Genomic DNA, 26,189 nt, shown 5'->3' with positions numbered 1-26,189 from the left:
CAAATTCTCTTTGATACCATTTGTAATTACTTGTGACCTCATACAAAAATACTAGTCGAAAGATATTATTTATATTTCTTGATCTTAACTATCCAAGATCTCTCGAGCGCATAATCATATTAAGATTAAACACAAGCTACTGGGGATCCACACAGGTGTGTGTTTAGTCCCATATTCGTCGTGCACTAGAAAGATGTTGAATATTTATATAGGACTAGGAAATTCAAATAATACCTTCTAGCTAGCTTTTTTAAGAAAGTTTTTTTATCGTTATAAATAGTATCATGTGAACTAGAGGATACTGTAGCATCGATCTTTTTTTAGAATGATCATTAGGTCAATTGCAATGCTTATGATTGGAGCGCTAAGGCCAAAACAAAGGAAGTATGTAAAAGTCTGTGCAGATATATTTTATCCCAAATTAGTTATGCATCGGAAAGATCTTGAGTTTTTATAAGGAACTCTCTTGGTTAGCCTGCTACATATACGATGATGGTGTCATTCAAACCTTGGTCTGAACAAATTTGAACAATTAATAGATCATTATTTACATTATAATGCTGAATATCGAGTGGTGGCTGAAGAATTTGTTTTATGGAAACCTTAGGATTGGGTAGCCCATCCGTTCAACTTGGGTCAGCGTCGACAACATGGTTTGTTCATGAACGACTCGAGCTCAAACCCGGCGCGAGCAAGGCACGAACCGTTTTGACCCCATCTCCGGACTCGATAAGACTCGTTACCCAGCCAAACGCTCGAAAACCGCACGTAAATACGTGGAAGGGCACGGGCTCTTTCTCTCCGCTCTTCGCCCGACTCCAGCGGTTTAAGCTGACGCCATTGGCCGACCGACCAACCAGGAAAGAGAAGAAGCCAAGCCCCAAGAACTCTATTTCTTTTTCTCAAACACAAAGACCCCCCTTCCGTCTATTCCGAAATTTCTTCTTTCTCCCCTTTGCCGTGGAGGAGAAAACCCCGATAGATTCCAGAAGTTTGCTTCTTTTTCTTGGTTTCATCGCCTCTGCCCCCAAATTTCATTCATATCGGGCTTTTGGAGGATTCAAGGAGGAACCGTTGTTCGTTTTTTGGCCGTGATTTGGAACTATGAGGAAGAAGCTCGACACTCGTTTTCCCGCGGTGAGTTCTTGATGCTTCTTTTGTGGTATTGGATATTGCGATTTAGGGCTTTTTATGAGGCTGTGCTATCCGGGTGGCGCCTTGTGGTTCTTTGAGGAGGGGATTAGGGTTGACTTCTTCCCCTGGTTATTGTTGAGAAAAGTGAGTTCGAGGTCATGTTTTTGAACCTAGGTCGTCCCACGGGAGCGTTGTTGATGATTGAATTATTGGTAATTTGTATATTTGTTCTATGCTTGCCTTAGGGTACTAGAATCTATTATTAAGGGTTTGATTGCTATAAAAAGAGTCTGCAAAATTTGCTTTTGATTTTGAGGAAAGTAGGCAATGCACTTCCAGTGCTAATTTTCTTTGACATGCTGCTTCTCAAGTTGGGATTTTTAACTTCCTATATTATTGCTATAAAGAGGCATGCTTAAGGTGCCCTGTTTTTGGTGGATTTTGATTTTTTATAGCGATGTCAAGTGTCTGGAAAAAACGAACAAGTGAGAGGTTTGGATGGTGGAACAAAAGGAGTTAACCATGATAGCTTAGATACTTGGAGGGAGAGGCACCTTGAAATTACTAGATTAGAAAGCTTCTTTGGGTTGAAACGATTAAGTGAAGGGAGTGTGTATAACTTATTGAGTTAAACGATTAAACTTTGGTGGTTCTGGCACAGGATAAGTTCATGATCCAGTAGTGGAACCATAGACCCAAGTATATAAATCAAGCATGACTACATGAGAATATCTTTCTCGTTATGCTTGTTACTTTGTCTAAGCTCTTTGATCCTTTCTCTTTACTGTTTTATATAAAACCTTGAGGCTTTTTGAGTTTGTTATTACAACTTTATCTTTTCTATAGATAATGTCAAAGTCTTCATGTTCAACACGTGAACCTGGACCCTGAAGCCTTCTGCCTGATAAGCTGCCAGTGCTTCCTTTCACTTGCATTGGACGCGCTAAACACTAGTACCAATGGTATAAATTCACTGCTTCAGAGATGGCAAAAGAAGAATATAAAAGAAGAATAGTAGAAGAACATGGGCAATTAAAGTGTGCAAGAATCAACTGCACAAGAATGCTTTGAAAATTCTCTTCCAAAAGCATCTACCTCTTATTATTTCTAAAATGGCATCATTTCTCTGTTCATACACCTTTTGAGTATCTTCTAATGAAAAAGAAAGAAAGAAACTTTAATGTTAGTTCTAGACCATTACATGGTGAAGAATTATGCTTCACCATTCCAGCCTGAACATCTTTACCAAACCCTGATGACTCATGCTGATTCTGTTGCAAAACAAGTTGGATCCATTATTGAACCCTGAAAGGAAATTTTAAGCCAATCTGCCACTCAACCCAATTTTCATCGAGCTTTGTTTTTGAAGTTAGCTCCAAGGATGACAGCCTTATAGAATCATAGTAGTTTGAGCTTTTCTAGTGTTTCAACATTGTTTTGCCATCTAGAATCCAACTCCAATCACCCTGAATGCATTTGAACTAAAGTCGAATTCTTGATTAACCATGTATTTGATGCTTTCATAATATTGATGTTATAACTGCTGCTTCTTCAACTTTTTGTGCTCTGAATCTTTACCTGAATGTCTTGGATCTTAAAATACAGTTTTTGATGCATGATGTGCAGTGATAATTACATAACATTAATTTACGTGCAAACAAATTTGTGTAACTATGTCGTGATTATTACCCTTCCTAAATGCATGAAAGAAGAAAAAGAAATCTATCACTACATATAGGTGGAATTTTCTGGATAATACTTTATTTGACATGGAATTTGTTCATGCATGAAGCAAATATTAAATTTCCCATTGGTACATGTGTGCTTATGCGTGCATTCATTTATATGCATATATTACATGCATACATGTATATCACATGCAGACATACATGTAATGGTTTCCGTAGTTTTAATTTCTATACAATGATTTAGGTAAATTTATATTCACAATCTGTTTCACGTTGTATACCTACACCCATGATTGGCCCAAGACATCCTGTAATGACTTTTATCTGTTAGTTATATACACTCTCGATGTCGACTACTTAGAGCTAAAGTGCATAACAATATAAGATGCATGCATCTGTTCTTCCTACATGCAGATTAATTGACAATATGACTTTAACTACTGACTATTTATTACCGTATGTATGCAAGAAACTTCGTGCTTAACCTTTTATTGGTCATGAAGCTTAATCACATCATGTCAAATGAGATAGCAAATACTAAATTTTAAAGCATGGGCTTGAGTTTGTTAGGTTTGCCCATTTTGGAATTTTATCAATTCACATTGATAAAATCTTTCATGGGCAGTTATGTTAAAACACACAATCTTTCATGCTGGGCAGAACTGGGATCCCACCTACTCTCCATGCCTTTAATGTCAAATCTCAGCCATGTGTCGCCCCCTTGCATTGTTCTTTGATGCCTCTAAGTAATATGTTTTCTGTGCCTTTTTCGGATCCCCCCCCCCTCCGTTCCTGGCGCCCCGCTTCCTAGCTCAAACACCCTATCCTATTATAGCAAAGTCCCTTATCAATTAGATTTCTTAGATAAACCAGCAAGTGAGTCCAATCCAATTTGATCATATGGGATAGTGGGATTAAAACTTTTGTAGCATGCAAGTTATATTTACTGCATAGCAGAAAGATTTTCCTCTGGCTTCCATTACTTCCATTATGTGGCTAAATGGGACACAAAGTGAACAATGATACTTGCATTTGAATAGAGTGATAACGCTACCCTTTGCCTGCCCAAGTGATCATTTTCCAAGCATGAATTAGGATCTTTGTCTATCTCAATTGGCCCTGCACTGGTCTCATTTTCTTTTCTCCTAATTTTCATATGTCCTTCCTTTCCCTACAATTTGTAAATTTACTATTTTTTAAAGAAAAAGAAATGGAGTACTGATTGAGATTGTATGAGCATGTATAGTGAAGATTCGAGGAGATTCTATTGCGAAGATGTTCTCTAATTTTTTGTTGAATGATTACGAAAATGACGGGAAGGCGTCAGTTAACATGGATACAATCATTGGTGAATGTGGAGTCATAAGGTTGTCATTGAACAGTTGGGATGTGGCTTGATGGTTATGATTAGGCCTCAACACATATTACATGAACATGTAGATTAAGGTTTATGATCAATTTTCTTTTTAGAAGCATTCATGCAGCCAGTTTATATCCTTGTTCACTGCCATCCTCTCCTTATATGCACACATTCATGATAAATCACTGAGGTTGATGATAATAGAGCATCCTGGTATTACTGGCATCTAACAGTATAAGCTGATTTACAACTGAATCCAGTGACAGCTTTTTGGTCAGTTTATGATGTGAATAAATTGGGTTCTTGTCCTTTATAAAGGCTTTTAATTAGCACTTTAGTGTTCTTGGTGGGTTTTTAGACAACACTTTTTTTTGTTAAGTTTCATGATACTATTACTTTGTTATTATATGATGCCTTTTGTAGATAATTTGTTTTTTTTTTTTTTTGCATTGATCAATCAATCATGAGCCATGTGGTCTGACATAGTGTATTTGTTGGCAGTCTCGAATAAAAAAGATTATGCAAGCAGATGAAGATGTTGGGAAGATTGCATTGGCGGTACCTGTTTTAGTATGTGAGTTCTTCTGATCATTTGACTGCCATAATTAAAGATTACTGAATGTCCGAATACTTTCCATTACGTAACCAATTTTTCTAGTAGTAATTTTTCGCCTTTAGAAGTTTCATAAATACTATTGCTATTTTTTCCCCATATGTCAAGACGAACATTTGAACAATAGCACTTAGAGGTATTAATTGTGCAACGTAAACACAATGCACAAACATCCATGTACAGTATAGATGGATAGAAATAATTGCAGACATGTCCATACCCATGCAAATAGACATGCAAGTGTGTATACATCTTTCCATCCATCCATCCATATTAATTTTTGCTTTGAGGTTACCTCTTTGTATGATATGTTTGTTCTAAGCTTAACTATTTAGATGTGTGATTTGGTTCTCATGAATAATAACTTTGCAGCTAAAGCATTGGAATTGTTTCTACAAGATCTTTGTGACAGAACATATGCCATAACTCTTCAGAGAGGAATGAAGACAATGAGTTCTTTGCATTTGTAAGTGACATTTAATTTGTTTAGTTAATTATGAATCTTTGTGCTCTCTCTTATGCATGGTTTATGGATTTGGTAATCATGGTACTAAGTCTGGATTTTGGAATTTTGTTGAATTTGGCATTACATATATGTGAGATGCTACAAATGTACATAATTATTTTTATCTATGAATCGAAAAATCTATAAAAATTTAAAAGGTAAAAAAGTTTAAAACAATGTTAAATAACATAAGTTAAGAGTCAGTTTATGTTATTTTTTTCCTTAAAAAAGATAAAACAGTTTACTTCATTATATTTAAGTTGTCTTCTAGTTTTCTTAGTGACATGACCTTCTAGGCAGACATTTTACTGGGGCTAACTCGGTAGTCTAGAAAGCCACCCTAATCCTAGCATGAGCTACATATGGTTGCTTGTTGGCTGGCCCTGGGCTGGGAAGTGCAACCTGTTTAATAAATGAGAAGCCGGTTCCAGTGTTTTTATAGGCATGCCTAGGCCCAAGGCACAGGGCAAGCCCACCCCTAGCACCTTGCTTCTTATGAGACAAGGCCCCTATAATTGGGCGCCAGAAAGGTGCTAAAGGTGCAGACCTTTTCTGAAGCGTGGGCACATACTAAGACATGCCTAGCAATTCCTAGAAGATGTGGGCATCTAGATTAACATCCAGCCATTGATGCACACTTGTTGATGTATTTAGGGGAAGGAAAGGGGCAAAAACAAGGGAAAGAAAGAAGGAATTTGTGCAGAGGTCTTTCAGTGGTAAATCTCCATCCTTTTTTCTTTTTTTTTCCTCTTCCACCTCTTCTTCCTCCTTCTTTATGTTCTTTTCTTTGTCATCGACTTCTTCTTCTCATTCTGTATGCAGTCCATCAGAAACAAGGATGCCCTTGACACTTTTCTCCTCCTCCTCCTTCTCCTAGTTCTCCTCCTCCTCCTCCTCCTCCTCCTCCTCCTCCTAATTCTGCTGCTGCCCTTGTGCTTAGGTTGCTAGATATTTTGGTGCCTTAGTGCGCCTTGAGCCTTTGACACAAGGTTCACTGTCTTGGTACCGAACCCTGTACCGGTGCCATATTAGTATAGTATTGGTATGGTACAAGATTTTTTTCGGTATGCCATCCATACCAGATACCAGTATGGTATGATACGCCCTGTACCGTCTGGTTTGGGCCGGTACGACATACCTTACTTTGACACCTTTAGCTTGTTCTTAGTTGTCGGGTCCAATGGACCATTAGAATTTATATGCATATTACTAAATATCAAAAACCATCAAGAAGCATTAAATTATACTTGAAATTATTGAAAAAGTTGAAAAAAATAATTACCAATAAATCAAACCTAAGAAATATTTTTAAAAAAATTACATGCTGGTTCAGAACCGGCTTGCCTCTGCGTATCGTGTTTCGGTACGGGTTCCAATATTGGTTCGGCAGACCTTGGGCTACATTATCCCTATATATATATATATATATATATATATATATATATATATATATGTATATTGACATGACATCTGAAAGTTTAGTTATTGTCTATCTCCTAGACTTATGGTTGCACCTCTCTCTACCTCTCTCTAATTGTTGCTGCTTGATTTACAAGCAACATCTACTAGAGAGGTATTGGTCTAATCAACAAGCGAATTCACGGGTAGTGATTTCTACGGACAAATATCAGAGATTTTCACCATATTTCTCTATAAATTTTCTACTGGAGGCAGTATCAAATTTTAGCCAAATTTCTATATTTTTGTAATTGAATAATTCTATCATATTTCATTATTATTGGGTCCTATTCCTAGTATCATTTTGTACTGCGTTTGATGCCTGAAGTAGGAATCATGTCCTATATTTGCACTCTAAGTTTCAAAATACCTAAAAAATTAATTTTAATTCGTATTAATATAGAAACCTACCAGGATTACTACAAATTTTGGCATGATTTCCCCAATTTTACCAATTTTTGGCCTATTTTAGACATCAAAATAAAAAAGGGAGAAGAATGAAGGGAAGAGAGGGGATTATACTGATTTTGTTTGATTTGGGCTCAAAATCGGCAAAAAATCTCTCTTCCCTGAATTTTCCACTCTAAAACCACTTAACAGAGTGAAGGTAGGGGAGGGAAGGCCATCTCCATCTTGCCTCTATTATTGTGGCAGTGAGGAGCTCGAACCTTCTCTCTCCTGTCTATTGTTGGGGTGGTAAGGGGCTTGAACCATCTTGAACCGAGCCTAACCTGACAGTTTTTCCTGATTCAGGTCCCTTACCGACCCGAACTGCCTTACCAACCCGATATCATGCAGGTTCAGGTCAGTATGCCCTGAACCAGGCGGCTTAGGTTGGTAGGTTCATCTATCCCAAAATATGTCTGCTTTATCAGTGCGCTTTGTTGGCCCTGGTCTATGGTGTGATTGGAAAGCCATGCACTTTGAAGTTACTGGAAATTGTAGCCTTGAAAGGTAAGCAAGCTAATCTACATACCTAACTTGATTAGGAAAATATAGTGGTGCCTCCAATTGGGACTCAAGCACTTTGAAGTTACTAAAAATTCTAGCCGGTAGGCAAGCTAATCCAGATTTCTAATTTGATTAGGAAAAAGCAATGGTGCATCCAATTGGGACATTAACTCATTAATTTCTCAATTATATCATCCTCTTATCCTAACAGTAGGCAATGATGTCTAATTCTCTGCAGGTCACATTTCTGTATTAGGTCTCATTTGAATGGCATTGATGTCAATGACACTTAAGCTTCTGGGTACTGAAGTTAGTGAACTAACTTAAGCTTAAACTAACATTGGCATCTGGTGAATGAGCTACAAGCCAACAAAAAGTTCATTAGTAAAAGCTTGATAATAGGTTGGATCTATGTATATTAACAAAGAAAACTCTGTCATGACCTATCACTTAAACTACATGAAACTCACTAACAATCTATGATACTAGGTCTCCTACAATATATATATATATATATATATATATATATATATATATATATATATATATATATATATATATATATATATATGTATGTGTGTGTATATATATATATATATATGTATGTGTGTGTATATATATATATATATATATATATATATTATTAAGGTCGTATGAACATAAGAAGATCTAAATTAACATGGTTGGAGGTTGTGAGGAGGTACATGGGGAAACCTGGAATGAAATCAGAGGTGGCCCTAGATAGAAATTCTTGGTGAATGAGGATCTATAAAGTTGACCCTAGACCATTGGGAGAAGGCTAGATTGTGATTGTGATAGGTGAATTTTACAAGAACTTTCCCTTAGTCATTTATTTTTTTATAATTTGATTACGAGAACTTTTCTACTTGATGACATACTGGTTATACTATGCCCTGAATATGTAGCTCTCTTTTTGCATGGAATGCTTTTAACTCTTAAATCTCATATACACATATTATTTAATTGTTTCAGGAAGCAGTGTGTACACAGTTTTAATGTGTTTGACTTCCTGAAGGATATAGTGAGCAAAGTTCCAGACATGGGTAGTTCCGATGCTGGTGGTGACGACAGGTCTGCCAAGAGAAGGTTCGTAGTATTTATTTAATAATATTAAATATTAGTTGCAGTCGAACAAATATAATATTGTATTATTACTATCATATTGATAAGCGACTATGTATGGCACTTTCGTCCAGGAAAGCTGCAGATGATGACAATGATAGCGAAGAGGAGTTGAAGCGGAGAGCTGTAAGTCCCCCGTCTATAATGTTAAATAAGCACCCTTCTTTTGCTGCTTTACAATAAGTATCTACACTTCTCATGGATCTTCCACATTTTAGTTGTCAACTTTGTGCAAGCTTTTCATATGGCTTAGTGCTTTGATTTTGGCAAACTTCATTTGCATGCTTATCCTGCACGCTGATCTCGTCTGCATCTCATTTCTTATAAAGCGGTATCTCATCTAGTTAAAACTTTCTCACAGCAGCATGAGGCAGCCGGCCACAGCAGCAGTGGCAGAGGACGGGGGCGGGGACGTGGGAGAGGACGTGGTGCCCGAGGTGCTCGTGGCATCGATAGGGATAGTGCTCATTATGATAAATATGAAGATGACCCTGGCACCTCGCCTCAACACAGTGACAGACCACCTCATATGAAATCCGAAACAATGGATGACAGCTTGAGTGCAAGGGAATCGAAGGAAACCACAGTTAGCAGTAGTAATACAGGTGCCGTTGTCCGGAACTTTGACTTGAATTTGGACTTGGATGAGAATGGAGATATGTCTGCGGCCACAGCCACAGCCTCAGCCTCGGCTACCATTACAACCACAGCAACATCCCCTGAGATAAATCATGAAATGAAGCATGAGTACTCAGGTTGGCCGCTTGCTGATATGGATCAGATGGCCATCGATCCCATTCAGTTTGCATTATCAAACCGAAGATTAGATGAAGAGGAAGAGGATTATGATAATGAAGAAGGTTGATCAGCATATAGATCTTATCTTCCAAACTAATTGATAGGTAGACCCGACTCTAATATAGAGGATGGCAGCCGTCCCTCCCTCCTCTTTAGACAATCAGAACTCCTTGAAGAGCTCAGGGAACAGAATGGGCGATGTATAAACTGCAAGCACACTTTGGGGTGGAAATGTTAGAAGTGTGTTGGAATATTTTAGTAACTAATGTTTGTCACAGGAACAATTCATTCTACTTAGATGTTCTGATCCACATGCTTGATTCAGGTGCTGCAGAAACCTTATCAATGTGTACAGAGGCAGCTATTAAATCAGGTAGTGTCAGTTTTATTTGAATTAATTTAGGTTGTTCACCTAATCTTGATGGTTGAAGGTGCAACTGGGTTGCAGTTGGCTTGTTTTACCTCTCATATTCTGATGAACTTTTTATTGTGGTTATTTTTGGAGGTGTGTGGGGGACATACTTATCTAATATGTGCAAAATGGGTGGACTTCACCCTGCTACTTCCCCAGAGCCCTTAATGCATGGATTTCCAAAAGCTGGATCGTGAAAGGAAAGCGTTATGCGTGTTGCAACTTCTGTCAGCTGACACAGTATATTCATATACTGTATTTGTGCAAAACCTTTACTTTTAGTGAAAAATGGGAACCCAACAAGAAATTAAGCAGGTTTTCTTTTGCTAGACAAAAAGAGGAAGGGGGGAGGAAGGGACGAGCCCACCTTTGCATAGCAGCCTCCATTCTGTCAGGAGAATATTCGATACGGGCCGAAATGACCGTGTATTGGGCACTCCGGCCGGTTTTACTCATACCCTCTTCATCCGTGGGTCCGGCTCGGTTATCCCTCTGGGCTCCGGTACGAATACCTCGTGTGAGTACATCAATTAAATTGACGCCCGTGCGTTTCGGACTCGGAACCACTTGGTTGAAAGTAAGGCCATGCTCTTATTGGGCAACCATTTCAGTGGTGAAATGGAGCAGGTTTGCCCACTTCACTGGTGATTATTTTCGGATAACAGGGTACGTAATGTGCTTCAGAATGGCCATTACAAGGCAAGCAGCGAATTTCATGAACAGCCATTGGCGTGAGCCAACTTGGTATGAATCACCATTCATGGCCGCTAGAGCGAAAAACAATGCCAGTGGATTTGAGACTAGTGACACAAGTCAACCTGAGAAAACCAAATTTGTACATTTATTTCAATCAGAAGATAGAAATTAATACAGTATAATTAATTCGTTATGTTACTTTGATTATCATTAGTCGTACCTGTTGCTGGAAATTGGATCCGGAGGCGGCCGCGAACCGAGGAGGAGGAGCTCCGGCGAACACTGGCGGACGGCGATCCGTCGGCGAGCGGCGTCCTCCGGGGGACCTGCAAGAAGCCGGTGGCCGGGCTTTTCCGGCGCCGGCCCTCCGATGCTTAAGTCAGAGGGGGGCTTAATTTTGGAGAAGGAGAGGGACTGTATGTAGAAGTCCGAAAAACCCCCCTTTGGGAGGAAGAAGCCTCCCTTTTTATAGGAAGAGTGGCAGGGTTACCTATGATGTGACTGGGCGAGTTAATGGGTTACCGTCACGATTGGACGTGGGCGTGTGAAGTAATGAGTTGCCGTGGATGGCCCGTTCCCATCATGGTAGGAGATGGCGCATAGTCAGAGCTTGCTTGTGGCGCGCAGTGCAGTACATTCTTGGGAATGGTGAGGCGTTGACAGTCGTAGCAGGGTATGGTTCCTGATTAATATGTCGTGGCGTGGCCGGCAAGTAAAGCATAGTGCGGTGAGGCTGCTGCAGGGCATGGCCGCAGCATATAGACGACGAGGTCGGCCTTCTGAGGTCAGCTCAGCCTTCTGGTCTCGGCCTGCTGTGCTCGGCCTTCTGTGCTCGGCCTGCTGTGCTCGGCCTTCTGTGCTCGGCCTGCTGTGCTCGGCCTTCTGTGCTCGGCCTTCTGAGCTCGGCAGCCTTCTGTGCTCGGCAGCCTTCTGGTCTTGGCCTGCTGTGCTCGGCCTTCTGAGCTCGGCAGCCTTCTGTACTCGGCAGCCTTCTGAGCTCGGCCTTCTGGTCTCGGCCTGCTGTGCTCGGCCTTCTGAGCTCGGCCTTCTGTGCTCGGCCTTCTATGCTCGGCCTTCTGAGCTAGGCAGCCTTCTGTGCTCGGCAGCCTTCTGGTCTCGGCCTGCTGTGCTCGGCCTTCTGAGCTCGGCAGCCTTCTGAGCTCGGCAGCCTTCTGAGCTCGGCAGCCTTCTGTGCTCGGCAGCCTTCTATGCTCGGCCTTCTGAGCTCGGCTCGGCCTTCGGAGCTCAGCTCGGCCTTCGGAGCTCGGCTCGGCCTATGAGCTCGGCTCACTGTCGGATTTGGGTGCTTTAATTGTATTTGTGGGGTGGTTCATTTTTTCCCCTAACACTATCCCCGACTTCCGAGTTCGAACTGCTTTTTGGCTTGAGCGAAGGAAGTAGGCCAGTCGTCGATCATCCTGTAATATAGCCAAATATGTATAGAGATGTACGTGCCAAGTAGGGTGTACCTCTAATGCAGTTGGAGTTAAGTGCTCCAGGTTGACTCAGCGGCCTTCTTTGGCCTTGTCTGTTGGCGATCGAGCCAAAATCGAGCCGAGCTCGATAGTTGATGGAGATCGAGCCGAGCTCGATTAGTTGATGGAGATCGAGCCGAGCTCGATTAGTTGATGGAGATCGAGCCGAGCTCGATAGTTGATGGAGATCGAGCCGAGCTCGATTAGTTGATGGAGATCGAGCCGAGCTCGATAGTTGATGTAGCATGACGTTAATCCTTTAATTGGGAGATTCGAGCTTAGTCGGGAACCCGATCTTGGAGACATACAGGAGATGGACTTCATTCGTTGGCGATCGTGCGCCCTTATTCGGAGCGGGGCGACGTTGGAGATAGAGATACCCGTAGGTCGTTTTTTGGATTCTCCGACCTGAAAATAGATAAAATATTGAAATTATTTGAAGCCAAAGTGGCGTCCTGTACCTTTTGGAGATATTTTGATGGCTCTCGAGCTTCGAAGTCCCTCAGGACTTGGTTCAGCACCGGCCTTCTTTGGCTCGATTTTTTAGGAGGTGTTCTGCGCTCGGGCTTCTAAGCTCGGCGGCCTGCTGAGCTTGGCCTTCTGGATGAGCTCGGCAACCTTCTGAGCTCAGCAGCCTGCATGAGCTCGGTCTTCATGAGCTCGGCCTGTATGAGCTTGGCGGGGGCTTCTGTGATGGCGTCGCTCTGAAGGGGAGCAACGTCGCGGGCGCCGTCCTAAGGACTCACGCCCGTGAGGAGGGAGTATATGCTGGTTTCTTGCTTGCTGCCGGAAGACAGAAGACTTGGAAGGACAATGGGATTTAATGGGGCTGTACCCTTTGTCACAGAGGCTTACAATTAGGGGTGGCAATCGGGTCAGGTCATGCATAAACAGGTCGGGTCAAATACAGGTCGGGTCAGAAAACTATAAATCTGAACCCGACCTGTTTATTAAACGGGTCAGGAATTACAAACCTGAACCTGACCTGTTTATTAAACAGGTAACCCGACCCGACCCGTTTAACCTGTTTAATAAACAGGTAACCTGTTTACCCAACCCGATCCGACCTGTTTAACCTGTTTACCCAACCTGACCAGTTTAACCTGTTTAGACCTGTTTAATCTGTCCAACCCAACCTGTTTAACCTGCCCAACCCGACCTGTTTAGATCTGTTTAGACCCGTTTAACTTGTTTAGACCTGTTTAACCTGTTTAACCCGTTTAACCTGTTTAGACCTGTTTAACCTGCCCAACAGTTAAACGGGTTAAACGGTTTAAATGGGTCAGACATCTAAAACCCGTATCCGACCCAATTAATAAACAGGTTAAACGGGTCGACCTGTTTACGATCCGAACCTATTTAGGCTAAACCCAAACCTGTTTATGGCGGGTCGAACACGGGTCGGATTGGCGGGTCGGGTCATATTTTGCCACCCCTACTTACAATCCCATTTTAAAGCTCCATAACTCTCCTTCTCCAGACCTCAGCTTTTATTTCTCTTTCCCCCCAACTCGTTGACGTGAGACTTGGACTACTACTTCTCACTGGTTGCCCCCACATACGTCGTTGCAGCGGAAGCCATGCCTGATTCGAGATGGCTCGGGAGAAAGTTTCTTCCTCTGCTTAACATGATCCCGTGGAGGCGGCACAGGAGGGGCCTCCACTTGTTGCAGGCTTTGGGCTACAATGGCTAGCGCTTGGACTTGCTGCACTAGCGCATCGAAGTGTTCGAGTTGGACTTGTGGAACTTGATCTACCGGAGATCTTGGTGGTAAATTCTGGACTGAGCGTTTGGGACTTGGAGCATGATGCTGAGAGGCGTTAAAGACTCCTCTGCCCTTTAGTTTCATGGCCGCGACTCGGGCCCTTCCTCTAGCGCCAACTGTTGCTGGAAATTGGACCCGGGGGCGGCCGCGAACCGAGGAGGAGGAGCTCCGGCGAACACTGGCGGACGGCGATCCGTCGGCGAGCGGCGTCCTCCGGGGGACCTGCAAGAAGCCGGTGGACGGGCTTTTCCGGCGCCGGCCCTCCGATGCTTAAATCAGAGGGGGGCTTAATTTTGGAGAAGGAGAGGGACTGTATGTAGAAGTCCGAAAAAACCCCCCTTTGGGAGGAAGAAGCCTCCCTTTTTATAGGGAGAGTGGCAGGGTTACCTGTGATGTGACTGAGCGAGTTAATGGGTTACAGTCACGATTGGACGTGGGCGTGTGAAGTAATGAGTTGCCGTGGATGGCCCGTTTCCATCATGGGAGGAGATGGCGCGTAGTCAGAGCTTGCTTGTGGCGCGCAGTGCAGTACATTCTTGGGAATGGTGAGGCGTTGACAGTCATAGCAGGGTATGGTTCCTGATTAATATGTCGTGGCGTGGCCGGCAAGTAAAGCATGGTGCGGTGAGGCTGCTGCAGGGCATGGCCGCAGCATATAGACGACGAGGTCGGCCTTCTGAGGTCAGCTCAGCCTTCTGGTCTCGGCCTGCTGTGCTCGGCCTTCTGTGCTCGGCAGCCTTCTATGCTCGGCCTGCTGTGCTCGGCCTTCTGAGCTCGGCCTTCTGGTCTCGGCCTGCTGTGCTCGGCCTTCTGTGCTCGGCCTTCTGTGCTCGGCCTGCTGTGCTCGGCCTTCTGAGCTCGGCAGCCTTCTGTGCTCGGCAGCCTTCTGGTCTTGGCCTGCTGTGCTCGGCCTTCTGAGCTCGGCAGCCTTCTTTGCTCGGCCGCCTTCTGAGCTCGGCCTTCTGAGCTCGGCCTTCTGGTCTCGGCCTGCTGTGCTCGGCCTTCTGTGCTCGGCCTTCTGGTCTCGGCCTTCTATGCTCGGCCTTCTGAGCTAGGCAGCCTTCTGTGCTCGGCAGCCTTCTGGTCTCGGCCTGCTGTGCTCGGCCTGCTGTGCTCGGCTTTCTGAGCTCGGCAGCCTTCTGTGCTCGGCAGCCTTCTGTGCTCGGCAGCCTTCTGTGCTCGGCCTATGAGCTCGGCTCGGCCTGGCCTTCGGAGCTCGGCTCGGCCTATGAGCTCGGCTCACTGTCGGATTTGGGTGCTTTAATTGTATTTGTGGGGTGGTTCATTTTTTCCCCTAACAGTACCAAACATGCATTATATATGTCTATTACTATTCTTGATTAGAGAGACAAGTTTTTCTTTCCCTCTAATCAAGATCTACATGTTTCAAAATTTTATGATGTAAAAAAAATCCTTCAACTTTTCTTTTTAATATTTACACACACACATTTACCTTTTTTTTTTTTCTTTCTCTAAAACATGCATTGCTCGTGCCTGTTGCTAGTTTTCCTGGTAGCCTCTTCCACCTAGAAAAGAAATCCTGTACGAATTGTGGAAGGCGGATCTTATTAATGTAAATAAAAGCATGTTAATCAATCCTATCATAGAATTATTGAAAAAAAGGGGTCTGCAATCCTACTTTCGAAATTCTTTTATATTTTTTTTCAAAATTCTTTTTGAGAGATCGGATTTGAGTGGGTTGAAGAAATTTTTTTTGTTAAATTTTGGGTCAATAGAACATATATTCTTGCAAAGACCCTTATTCAAAGTATGGGGAGGGGATGATAGGGCCTTCTTTTTATACTGGACGTCGGTATTCCTTCATACGGCGAGAGATCTGCGCTTGGGTTCCGTTGGTGATGCCGATGATCAGATGGGCTATTGGTGACAGTTGAAATATTGAGATCCTGGAGGACAACTGGGTGTCAGAGTAGCTCCTTGGACGGTGGCCTACCATATTTGACCCGGGTCGCTTGGCAAGGAGGAGAGTATGTCATCTCTTTGTGCCCGAGGAGAGGAGATGGGATGGGGATATAGTTTGCCGAGCTTTTGGGGTGTAGCTAGCGGAGAGGATCCTAGTCGTGCCATTGCCCATTATAGAGACTGTGGACAAGAGGGTGTGATGTGCTTCGTGGGGGAGCAGGGTCAGGGCTTGGGAGCTACAGACCATGATCAATGAGGAGCCAATCCGACGAATTGATGATGGGTGGATCTGGAGAATGTGTATCCACCACCGAGTTGCCTTGTTCCTCTGAAAGGTGGCATGGGGTTGTCTGTCAACTAAATGTGTATTGGCCAAGAGAGGGTGCAGGTCGTTTTAGCATATGCAAAGTGCCTCGGAATGGAGAAGACCATCAGCCATGAACTCTTTGGATGCCTTCAAGCAGTCAGGTCTAGGATGTGTTGCTGATCCATCGTGGGGAGTGACGTCTATTGAGGACTTCCTGAGTCGGCTGAAAGAATTCTGACAGAATCTGAGCTCCCCAGAGTGGGGGGGGGGGGGGGGGGTTAGAGATGCACCTATATAGCCCATCACATTTAATTAGACAAGAACGACCAGATATTTGAGAGCAGGACAGTGCATTTGAGGAAAGTGGTGATAGTGCTTTACGCCATGCAGTGAAGTTCATTGGTGATATTGCTACGGTCGCACCTAAGTTGGGTAGGGACACCTGGGGTTCCCATCTAGCTCATGTAGCTCCCAGGACTATCCTAGTTTCCCAGGAACCCCCATCCCCTGGCTTTCTCAAGGCCAACTTTGATGGAAATATCTCTGAGGAGGGAGGTAATACTGGAATGGGCTTTGTGATCAGGGATCACAATTCCAAGCTGGTGGCAGTCGGGGGACAACATATATTTGGTGAGTTTGTTTGTGGCATAAAGTTGAGAGCAGCTTGGGAGGGTGTTACTTATGCCAGAATCGTGCTGGGAGCAGAGTGCATCCACCTCAAAGGAGATGCAACAATGGTGACTAGTTGATTTCAGCAAAGTGTTGATAGAAACAGACAGGATGTCTGGTACCCGCTTCTGCGTGACATGTGTGAGCTTGTGGCTTTCTGAGCTACTCATGTATTTCGGAAGGCAAACAGTATAGCGGATTGGGTCGCATCTTTCACAGCACACCACTTTGAAGAACTCCTATAGGAGAGTTTTGAGTCCACCCCCTTCCTCCTTCGTCTTCTTCTTTTTTATAACTTTTATGGGTGCACCCATGCACATATAGCGTGAGGAACCGTTGTATCAAAAAAAAAACCTCTTATTCAATACATGTTTTCCCAACTTGAGTGTACAATTCTCCCAACATTAATTCGCGAAGAAAAATTGATGTCCCTTTTCATAATTAGAAGTCCCCAACTTATTTTTTCAATCATTGATGTGTACTAAACATACCAAATGTGTTTCATAAATTATCATCCCTTTTCATTCTTGTGGATGTTCCTGGTTGGTTGGTAGCCTCTTTTGCACCATGAAGGCCTATTTATTCATTAGTTTTTCTGGGACACCCCTATCACCATTGGACAAAGCAAAGGCCACCAAGTGTCCCAGATCATTGGGATCAACCTAATCTACCTGCAGAGGTGACCCCGCCCTGACCTGAAACCACTCACATGCTTCCCCTGTGGAGAACAAGAAGACCTTGTTGCCTAATAAGGCTTTAAATGTGAGCTTGGTTGGCCATTTTATCCTCAAGTGAACCAATAGAGGTCTGATTCAGTTTTTCTCTTTCTTTCGCATCTCTAAGCTCAGTAAGTGATCATGGCGAGCAGAGGATGCTGCAATAACTTCTTTCGGAGGGCTAGAACTCAACCTCTTGACGATCTTTCTCCAGTTCGGCTGTGCTGCAATAACATTACGCGCCTACCGCCATGCCTTTCCCTCTTTCTCCATTGCTTCTCACTCATTCTTAAGTGGTGCCAACTAAAAGAATCTTCACCTTTGTGATTATATCATAATGCTACTACAAGACCTCCTTCTCGTAAAAACCATTTTAAGACTAAGAAGGCCTGATACATGTTAATAATCATGACAAGAAGGTGCGTCCCAAGATTACAATTTTCCATATTCATGTAGATATTTCTATTAGGTCTCCTCGGGTTAGCACATAGCTACATAGTTTGCGTGTAAATTTATGTTTGTGCATCATGTCACAAAAAACCATCATCATAATTTTATTTTGAGTAGACAATCGATGCTTATACCTGGTGATACAAGCCTTGTTGTAGGACAAAGTTTCTACCGGGAGCAATATCTTGCCGGCCATCACCTTCCTCTTTTTCTCTTTTCTTTTTTTTCTTTTTTTTTTTTGGTGTACATCGGTGACTCACACACAACTGATATGAGTGTGGCCCATAAAGTCATAATGAAGTTAAAAATGCAAAGAAGATGGAACAGAGTCGTGGTTCTCCCAGATAACACCTTCGGAGTGATAGGCCGCATAGATGTCACCCAGTCCGCGACACTGTTGGCTTCTCTGTACACATGAGAAGTCCGAAAGGCAGTGCACTTACCTAAAAGACAGCGAATGTCGTGGAGCAACTGCGCCCCCGCCAGCCATCATCTTCATGATGGCCGTAGTATGCGGGTAGATTAAGACGAATGATTTAAAATGTATCACCTCTCTCTCACACACACACACGCGCACACAGTTCTAATTAGCTGATTGTTTTGGTTGTGCGTATGATTTAGGATGGTGGCAGTAGATCTTAAGAAGGTGAGGTGCCAAGCTGAGATGACCTCTCCTCTCCTCTACTAGTTACCTATTGTGGGGATGATTTGGACCAAATGTGTCCATCATCATGCATCCAATGTGCAGGTTACCACAGATTCAACTGATAAAGATTTTGAGGGCTCCATCTGCCTCATTATAGCCACCTTAGTTTGGGCTTTTCATCCTTCTGTTTTCTTAGCACACAAGAACTCCACCTTTCTTGTTCAAATATTTTCTGAGTAAATGGTTAGCTCCAGCAGGATGGATCTTCTGAGGGAAGCAGCAACATGTCATACTGTATCGGTTGCAGGGAACAAGTCCCACTCCTCTGAACTCGGAGTCGCAAAGTTCAGAATGCCCATCAGAACGAGTTATCTTATTGAATTGGTATGTCATTAGCATTCATCCAATTGCAGTAGTGAATCCGTTAACCGCATGAATGGCAAATTCTGCGACGACCAAAGAAAGCGCCTCTAGGAAGGTGATGCAGTGGAGACTCATTAACAAATGCAGAACTAAGCAACACAAATTAGGTCTTATAAACAGAATAATATTCACAACACTTGAATTACAAACAGAATAATAGCATCCACCCCTTTTATGGCAGGGGAGTTAGATAGGTCTTGCAGACCAATGTAGAACATTTTATTGGGTAATCCATCATACATGTATACCTTAGTAAATACCAGAGTCTGAATCCTGCTGCCTCATCTGATTCAAAAGTCTCATCTACTTGCACCATGAACTTCTCTACATTCTGTCCTCTTTCAACTTTAAGCAGCAGATCAAACTTGGCAGAATTTTCAGTCTTCTGAAAGAGGAGAAAATGAGAGGATGGATAGATTGTCACTCTGTCAGCACTTGAAAGTTACTCGTAATTATAACTTTGAGATACCTAGTAAAGGAAATGAATGATGAAAGAATAGGAAGACATAAGGGCTACAAAAGCCAAGGTGAAAGGGCCTCAAATAGTTCATACGAGATCGGAGAGTTGGACATTCTTCTAATGGATTTTACAGCATGAACTGCTGCATCTTGTATGACAGGATCATGCGTCGGCACCATCAGCCATCAAGGTTCATGCCCATCTAGGACATGACCAATCTCATTATGACCATATCGTTCTCAACATGGTAAAACAAGTAGCTGCCAATAAAGTGGCACATGCGGTTCTAAGTCATTTACATGACAGTTTGATGCATTCTTGGTGTGGGAATGATGGCATATGGCATCTGATAGTATCGATTTCACAAACAAATTTTTCTCATAAAAAGATCAATTACAGTTTTATTTCTTCCTCCTGGAAACTGCTCCAGTGTCGAAGCTCTTATGCTCTTTAGTGCTTTCTAAAGGGGCAAAACATGAAGCAAAAGTTTGGTTCTCCTAGAACCCCAATTAGTAACTGTGATGGTATATTAGATTTATAGTCTTGAAACTCAACACTCAAACAAATTATATAAGCATGAAGACATGCATAGATGCAAAAATTGATCTTAAATAAGCAGACTAAATGAAGGACAAAAAGATGCACCAATTCAGAACAAAGTGGTGGGGAACTGAAAATATGCAATAAAAAACCAGTAAGGGCGTAGCTGAGTTTCTGACTTGGAATCCTAATGAAGTTAATCACCCAAATTCTCTCAAAGAATAGTGCAAACCTACTTATGGAGTCAAGAAAATACAAAATTGTTTGCAACTGTGATCAGAATTACCTTTTGGAGTTTCGCCCTCCGAAGAGCAGCCACCTAATGGACTAAACTCCTGAAGCTCCTTAAACTTCATCCAGGGTTTGACCCAGACCTTAGCCTCATATAGCTTTTTCTTCCCTCCATCAATTACCTCAATAGTTATGTAGTAAACAATTCCAGCTACAACTTGCTCTTTCACCTTCACTACTCGAACAAACTCAAGAAGAGCATTCTGCACCAAAAACACCAAATAAATCCAGGAAAATTAAAATACAACATTTAACATTTTTACGGATAACTCTAGTATATATAGAAGGTGCAACAAGCGCAAAAGAAGGTGGCTAAAATAGATTGCTGTAGACTGTGTGTGGTGTGGGATTCAAGAAAAAACTTTGGCATAGGAATAATTATTCATTGCGGAATAGTTATTCGTCATGGAACGATTATTCCCCAAGCTAATATTTTTGGTCCGTGAAAAGTTTCGAATAATTCTAGGTGAGGTGTCTTTTTTTTTTCAAAAAGGAAATGGAGGCAGGAAAAATGAGGGCTTTACGGCAAGAATAACTTATTCCAGCCTTCCCATGCAGAAGTTTCTTTACCAGCATAATACTTATTCTAAATCTTCCTCCTCCTCCTGATTCTAATCTTGCTAGAAATAACAGAACAGAGATTGAACAACGAAAGTCCAATAATATAAAACTTAAACCCGGATAAGGGTAAAAATCAAGCATAAATCTAATAGAACAAAGAGAGGATATGAAGAACAAATAGAGATTGCTCCTATCCTCACCGCTTTCTTGTCGTACTCTTCGACAGCGAAGCGAGCGAGCTCTTCGATCTCGACACTGTTCTCGATCTCCTTTGCATCACGAACTCCTCCCAAGGCGGCCATGGCGATCGGAAATTATTTACCCGCAGAATAAACCAACACCAACAAGAAGCAACAAAGAGAGCAAGATCAAATGCTTTCCTGAGATGCATATGGCCTCATGGTCTTCCTTTTATAACTTCTCCATTCCCTCCCTTGGGAAACTTCTTTCCGACCGTTGACTTTTCGGCAATCTTTAGCAGAGATTACTCTGTCCCCGCTGAATTCCCCTGCACTTTACAAACCGGTGTAACATCCGGTTCGTTTCGCCGCATTTGCTCTTCTTGAACCGGATTGTACACTGGCTCATAACTGAGAGGGGAGTTTTCAGGAGCTGCGTAGTTCGGAGATCAAATTCCGTGGGCTAAGCAAGGTTTTGGGGCGAGGGATAAGGGAGGATTAGTCTTTAGTTCTAGAAAGACTTGAATCATCAAGTGATGGAGTATCCGGGTCAAGGTGGGTTAAGTATGATCCAGGTAATGCCTAGAAGACTTGAATTATTTCAAGAAATGAACCGATAAGGATTAGATTTGATATGTTAAATTGGATCCGGTAAGGATTGAACTTGGCAAAATAAATTAATTTAGGTCAAACGGGTCATTTCATGTCATAAATGTCGATCCATTGGAGAATTTGGCTGGAGGAAGTATATATTGAGATTTTATACGTAGTTGACTTCATTCGACCGATCTAAACTGTTGCCGCCTTTACAAATGATTGTTCCCTTGGTAATCTTAAAATTATTTCTAATGTTTGTTTTTATAAGATAAAGTAGGTTAAGTTAGATGACAAGAAAAGTCTTCAAGTGGTCGTATGTGGAGAACAAGGAATAATGTAATGCACCAGTGGAGAGAGATTCCTAGCAGAAAAAGAGAAAAAAAAGAGAAAAAAAAAGAGAACTCCCAATTGCCTTTGATGTAGAAATAGGCAAAAGGCCAAGGTTGAGATATAATTTTTTAACTCTTTCAGCAAGATTAGCATAAATAATTCTTACTTGTTTAGTTGTAGTGATGAACAAGCTAGAGTCATGACAGTTACTGATAAAATCTTTAATACAAGGCACAATAATATTTTAAAAGGCCCCTTTCTGATTTGACTTACTAAAGTCTGGGGGATCTAGAGCAAAGCCTTTTTCACTATATGTAAGTTTATATTTTGAGGAAGAAATTTCACTTCATCACTCCTACCAACATGAGCTGTTTTTTTCAATTGCTTAGCACCTTTCTTCTTGATGCTCGAATCTCCTTGATCCAAACTTAGATGATAGAGTAGCATTCCTATCATCTTTCTAAAAATTAAATAAATACCCTTAAGATAAATAAATAAAAAAACTTGACTCAAATTAGATGCCGTTTTAGGACCTTTGCATTGTTAAAGGCGAATATATGTTGTAGTTTTTTCCTTAAAAACTAAAAGATACATTTAGTTTTTTATTAACATTGTGCCAAGAGATCTAGCTGCCACATAACTTTTAAATGCTTTGCATGTGCTACAAAAAATCATGTATTCAACTTCAAATAATATTCATATAATATAAATATCAAAAAATATATCTTAATTATTTTTTGCTAAAAGGCCCTCTTATGCTAGTTTCATTTTATTAAAACTTATCGGCACAACAAACCAGTTCTTCTCCTTTACAATTATAGAGACTAAAAGATGGGGATAGAAGAGAGTCCAGGAACGAGTTACAAGCATTTCTCTTAGCATATTTAGCTAATAGATAGGCACAATTATTGGTTGCACGAAGAGTGTAAGAGATTAAAAAATGACATAAATATTGGAGACTTTTCCAAATTGTGATAATATGAGAAATTTGCTAAAGAGGATTGTTAGATCTCGTAAATAAAAGCTAAACAATGGACAATACTTCTCTTTCAAAAATGGTATTAGATATATTCATCCATTATAACAATAATATCTCTTTTTTGAAAGCTTATGCTTCAACTTCTTCATAGAGCAAGGTGGAGAGAAAGTGGCTAATAACATTATTACGACTAAAGTTTCTCACAATTATTGCTGCAGTGGATTCAATAAGATTTGCTACTCTAGCCACATATTGAATTTTTGCATATGGATCCTTGCAAATATAGCTTGTTGTATATTTGTTCTCTAAAAATTATTTTTTGACTATATACCTCAAAATCATCTTAATTTTACATGGATTCCCTTTATATTAGATTTTTGACTAACAATTTTAAAATAACTACGTTGAGTATCATATGACACTATTACCCTTTTATATTAGTGCTCCTAAAAAAGATTTAACATTTAGTTTGTATTGAAAAGAGCTATATTTTTACATACATTTTTAAGATTCAATCAAAGGGATAATATATTTATTTTATATTTGAAATGGTTACTAACATCATCAACAAAAAATCTAACGGCGGAGACATCCATGCAAAAAAAATGTTTCGAGGAGTATATATGATTTTTAGAAACTAAATATAAATAAGCTATATTTGCATATATATATCATATAAAGCTATTGCATTTTGTCCACCCTATATGACGGGCTACATACTATGCATTAGATTTCGAATCATAGATTTTCTAAATGCATGACTATTGGAGATTGGCCAACTATCTATATGAGAATTCATCTATCGATCTAAATGAGAACTCGATTCATGTAACCTCCAAAATGAAAAGAGAATGATCATTTCTTTGTGTTGAGTCACAGGGTGATAACCATGAAGAAATCCAATCCTTGAAAGATCGAGAAGCTCCTGGAGTGCAAACTAAGAGTTGGAAGAAAATCACACTATTCGAGAAAATCAAACTCAAAAACTTAGGTGCTTATAAATTTCTGTTGAATTATTTTACATGCGACAACTAGGATCGAAAGTAGGGATACTTTTGTGAATCTCAACTCCAAGAGAAAGAGTCTTAATAAGCAATGTTTGTATTTTTAACCGAGGAGTCGAGTTTTTAATCATCTATATCAAATATTATAGTAAATCACATGCTAGAGAGTGCAAATAAGATGCAACATACATGCCATATTGAATCACTTTATATGCAAAATTAACAATGAACGTATCCAATTGCACGATCCACTTGCCATTGATTTGTAGAAGGGTTGATGAGATTGGTGACCTCAGAAATTGTTTGTGGAATGTCATCTGAACTGGCTTTGAAATTTGGTAAAGGAGGAACCCAAGGATCATGGATACGTATCCTTTTACAAGATCTTCGTGATAACATAAAATATCTATCAAAACATGAGAAGTTATTAGAGAAGTAAATTCTTGGATACGAAGGCCACCATCCTGCTTATCTTGATAGAATGAATCCCATACTTTAAGATACAAATGTTTCTTGTATTCTCTGAATCCCCATTGGAAATCTCTTATGAGATTATTAATTTGAGAACATAAGCTTTTTGGAAGTCTGTTGCTACGTGATATATACGAACTGATGAGAGGACCGACTTGATCATGGTCATACGTCCAGCATGAGCTAAGTAATTAAATTCCTATCCCTTTAAATTTGTTCTGGGAATTTTTCTTTGATAAGCCTGAAGCTTTGATCTTTTGATCTGCCCACAAATGGAGGAATGCCAAGATGAATTTCAGATGGGTGCATTTGTTTTAATTGAGCCAAATATCATGTATTGTTGGGCTGGTAAAGTTGAAGAGCTCTCAGGATAAACTTTGGCTGGGGTTGGGAGAGAAAGTAGGAGTGTGTGTGACTGACTGGAAGAAATGAGAGAGGAAGTATGGTTTTATGATTTTCTTCTTCCTTGTTTATGCGGGATTTGAGCCATGGCAAAATTCCAGGATGTTATTGGTTACTGGATTATTGCCGGGCCATTCTCAAAGAAACTACTTGGCCCGGTACCGTATACTGTTGTTCAAGAATATATCCGGCAAGTGGTGAAATTATTCTTTAAATTTCCAATAAAAACAAGTCTTTTTTTTTCCTCTATTTTTTGTCGAAAGTTCTTTTTCTCTTTCCGTGTTTTTTTTTTAGTTGTGTGGGAACAAAATTCAAAGCCGAATAAAGAGCATCGGCCATCGGCAAGCGGTTAAATAGTTAGAAGAAAACTCATAGCAGTCTCTCTGGCAAGATCTTTCGATTATTTAGTCCCTAAAAATGCAGTTGCGAGAGAAGCTATGAGAATCCGTGCAGCCGTTATTTAGTTCCACATCGATTATTCAGTTGGTAGATCTTAAGTACTTATACAGAATCAAAAAAATTTTATAATACTTTCCGGCTAGTCATTCTAGGTGAGGTCTTGAATTGTTAGAGAAGTTCTAAAGATATTCTATAGCTGCTTTGATGTTCCGAACATCTCGATGTAATGAGGTAGTTTCCTCGTTAATCCAAGAAATAGACATAATGCTTCCAATCCTAGCCATGAACCACCACAGCTTCGGCTGGAACGAGCCATCATCAGAGTTAATTTTGAAACGAGAACTCATTCCTACTCTTCCACACAATCCACAAGAGATAGTCTAAATAAGACTACCACCATTGATTATCTCCAGAATCCGCTTTGGATAGAACGAAGTAAAGAACTTGGTCCGTAGAGATAAACAGATATCTTCCAAACGGCCGCATGGTTATCCAAATAGGCGTAACACGAGCATCATTTTGCAAGCAATAATGCATGTATAAAACAAATAAATATAATTTGTCCGAGGATGGAGATTTTTGGTGCACCTTGCATTACAAGTGTAATATAAGCATACTTGCATGACATTTCAATCTGTCATAGATAACAATAACGTGAAAAAGAAAAAAAAAAGGAAAGAAAATAATCAAACATATAAAAATTTTGAAAACAAAGTCATGCTGGTAGTAACCAAATAAATGCAAGTTAGTTTGATTGAGAACTTTGGAGTCAGGTTGGACCTGTCCCAATTGGTCTTTTACCCGGGCAAAAAAAAGAGCTAATTAAAAATAAAGCTTCTGACT

At 41.1% G+C, this 26,189-nt stretch overlaps 2 protein-coding genes across 6 annotated transcripts; one reads left to right on the top strand and one right to left on the bottom strand.

Moving 5' to 3' along the window:
- Positions 1-788: 788 nt before the first annotated feature.
- Positions 789-10,373, top strand: LOC103706283 (dr1-associated corepressor). Of its 5 annotated transcripts, none has more exons than XR_003385536.2 (8): positions 789-1,137; positions 1,981-2,096; positions 4,684-4,756; positions 5,168-5,261; positions 8,703-8,816; positions 8,927-8,978; positions 9,217-10,023; positions 10,156-10,373. XR_003385536.2 is itself a non-coding variant. In XM_008790340.3 (6 exons), exons 1-6 carry the CDS (start codon positions 1,105-1,107, stop codon positions 9,715-9,717), a joined length of 870 nt encoding a protein of 289 aa, XP_008788562.1. In that variant the 5' UTR covers positions 791-1,104; the 3' UTR covers positions 9,718-10,111. The 5 variants fall into 5 exon arrangements, 1 of the variants encoding a protein (XP_008788562.1); XR_003385535.2 differs by having other exon boundaries at positions 791-1,137; positions 9,214-10,023; XR_003385534.2 differs by lacking the exon at positions 1,981-2,096 and having other exon boundaries at positions 790-1,137.
- Positions 10,374-19,223: 8,850 nt separating this feature from the next.
- Positions 19,224-21,426, bottom strand: LOC103706285 (cysteine proteinase inhibitor A-like). The gene is made up of 3 exons (XM_008790344.2): positions 21,186-21,426; positions 20,420-20,627; positions 19,224-19,518 (listed from the first exon to the last, which is right to left on the bottom strand). The coding sequence occupies exons 1-3, from the start codon at positions 21,285-21,287 to the stop codon at positions 19,511-19,513; spliced, it is 318 nt and encodes a 105-aa protein (XP_008788566.1). The 5' UTR covers positions 21,288-21,426; the 3' UTR covers positions 19,224-19,510.
- Between the last annotated feature and the right edge of the window lie 4,763 nt (positions 21,427-26,189).

The sequence above is a fragment of the Phoenix dactylifera genome, chromosome 3 (genome assembly GCF_009389715.1).
Source record: "Phoenix dactylifera cultivar Barhee BC4 chromosome 3, palm_55x_up_171113_PBpolish2nd_filt_p, whole genome shotgun sequence".
In the NCBI taxonomy this organism is placed as follows: Eukaryota; Viridiplantae; Streptophyta; class Magnoliopsida; order Arecales; family Arecaceae; genus Phoenix; species Phoenix dactylifera.
The sequence above is the reverse complement of the archived record's forward strand: the minus strand, read 5'-3'. Positions and strand labels throughout refer to the sequence as shown.

Coding starts and splice junctions, on each gene's coding strand:
- LOC103706283 (XM_008790340.3), top strand. CDS start 1,105: ATGAGGAAGAAGCTCGACACTCGTTTTCCCGCG. Junction 1,138..4,683: donor TCGACACTCGTTTTCCCGCG/GTGAGTTCTTGA, acceptor ATTTGTTGGCAG/TCTCGAATAAAAAAGATTAT. Junction 8,817..8,926: donor GACAGGTCTGCCAAGAGAAG/GTTCGTAGTATT, acceptor ACTTTCGTCCAG/GAAAGCTGCAGATGATGACA.
- LOC103706285 (XM_008790344.2), bottom strand. CDS start 21,287: ATGGCCGCCTTGGGAGGAGTTCGTGATGCAAAGGAGATCGAGAACAGT. Junction 20,628..21,185: donor AAGAGTACGACAAGAAAGCG/GTGAGGATAGGA, acceptor TTTTTGGTGCAG/AATGCTCTTCTTGAGTTTGT.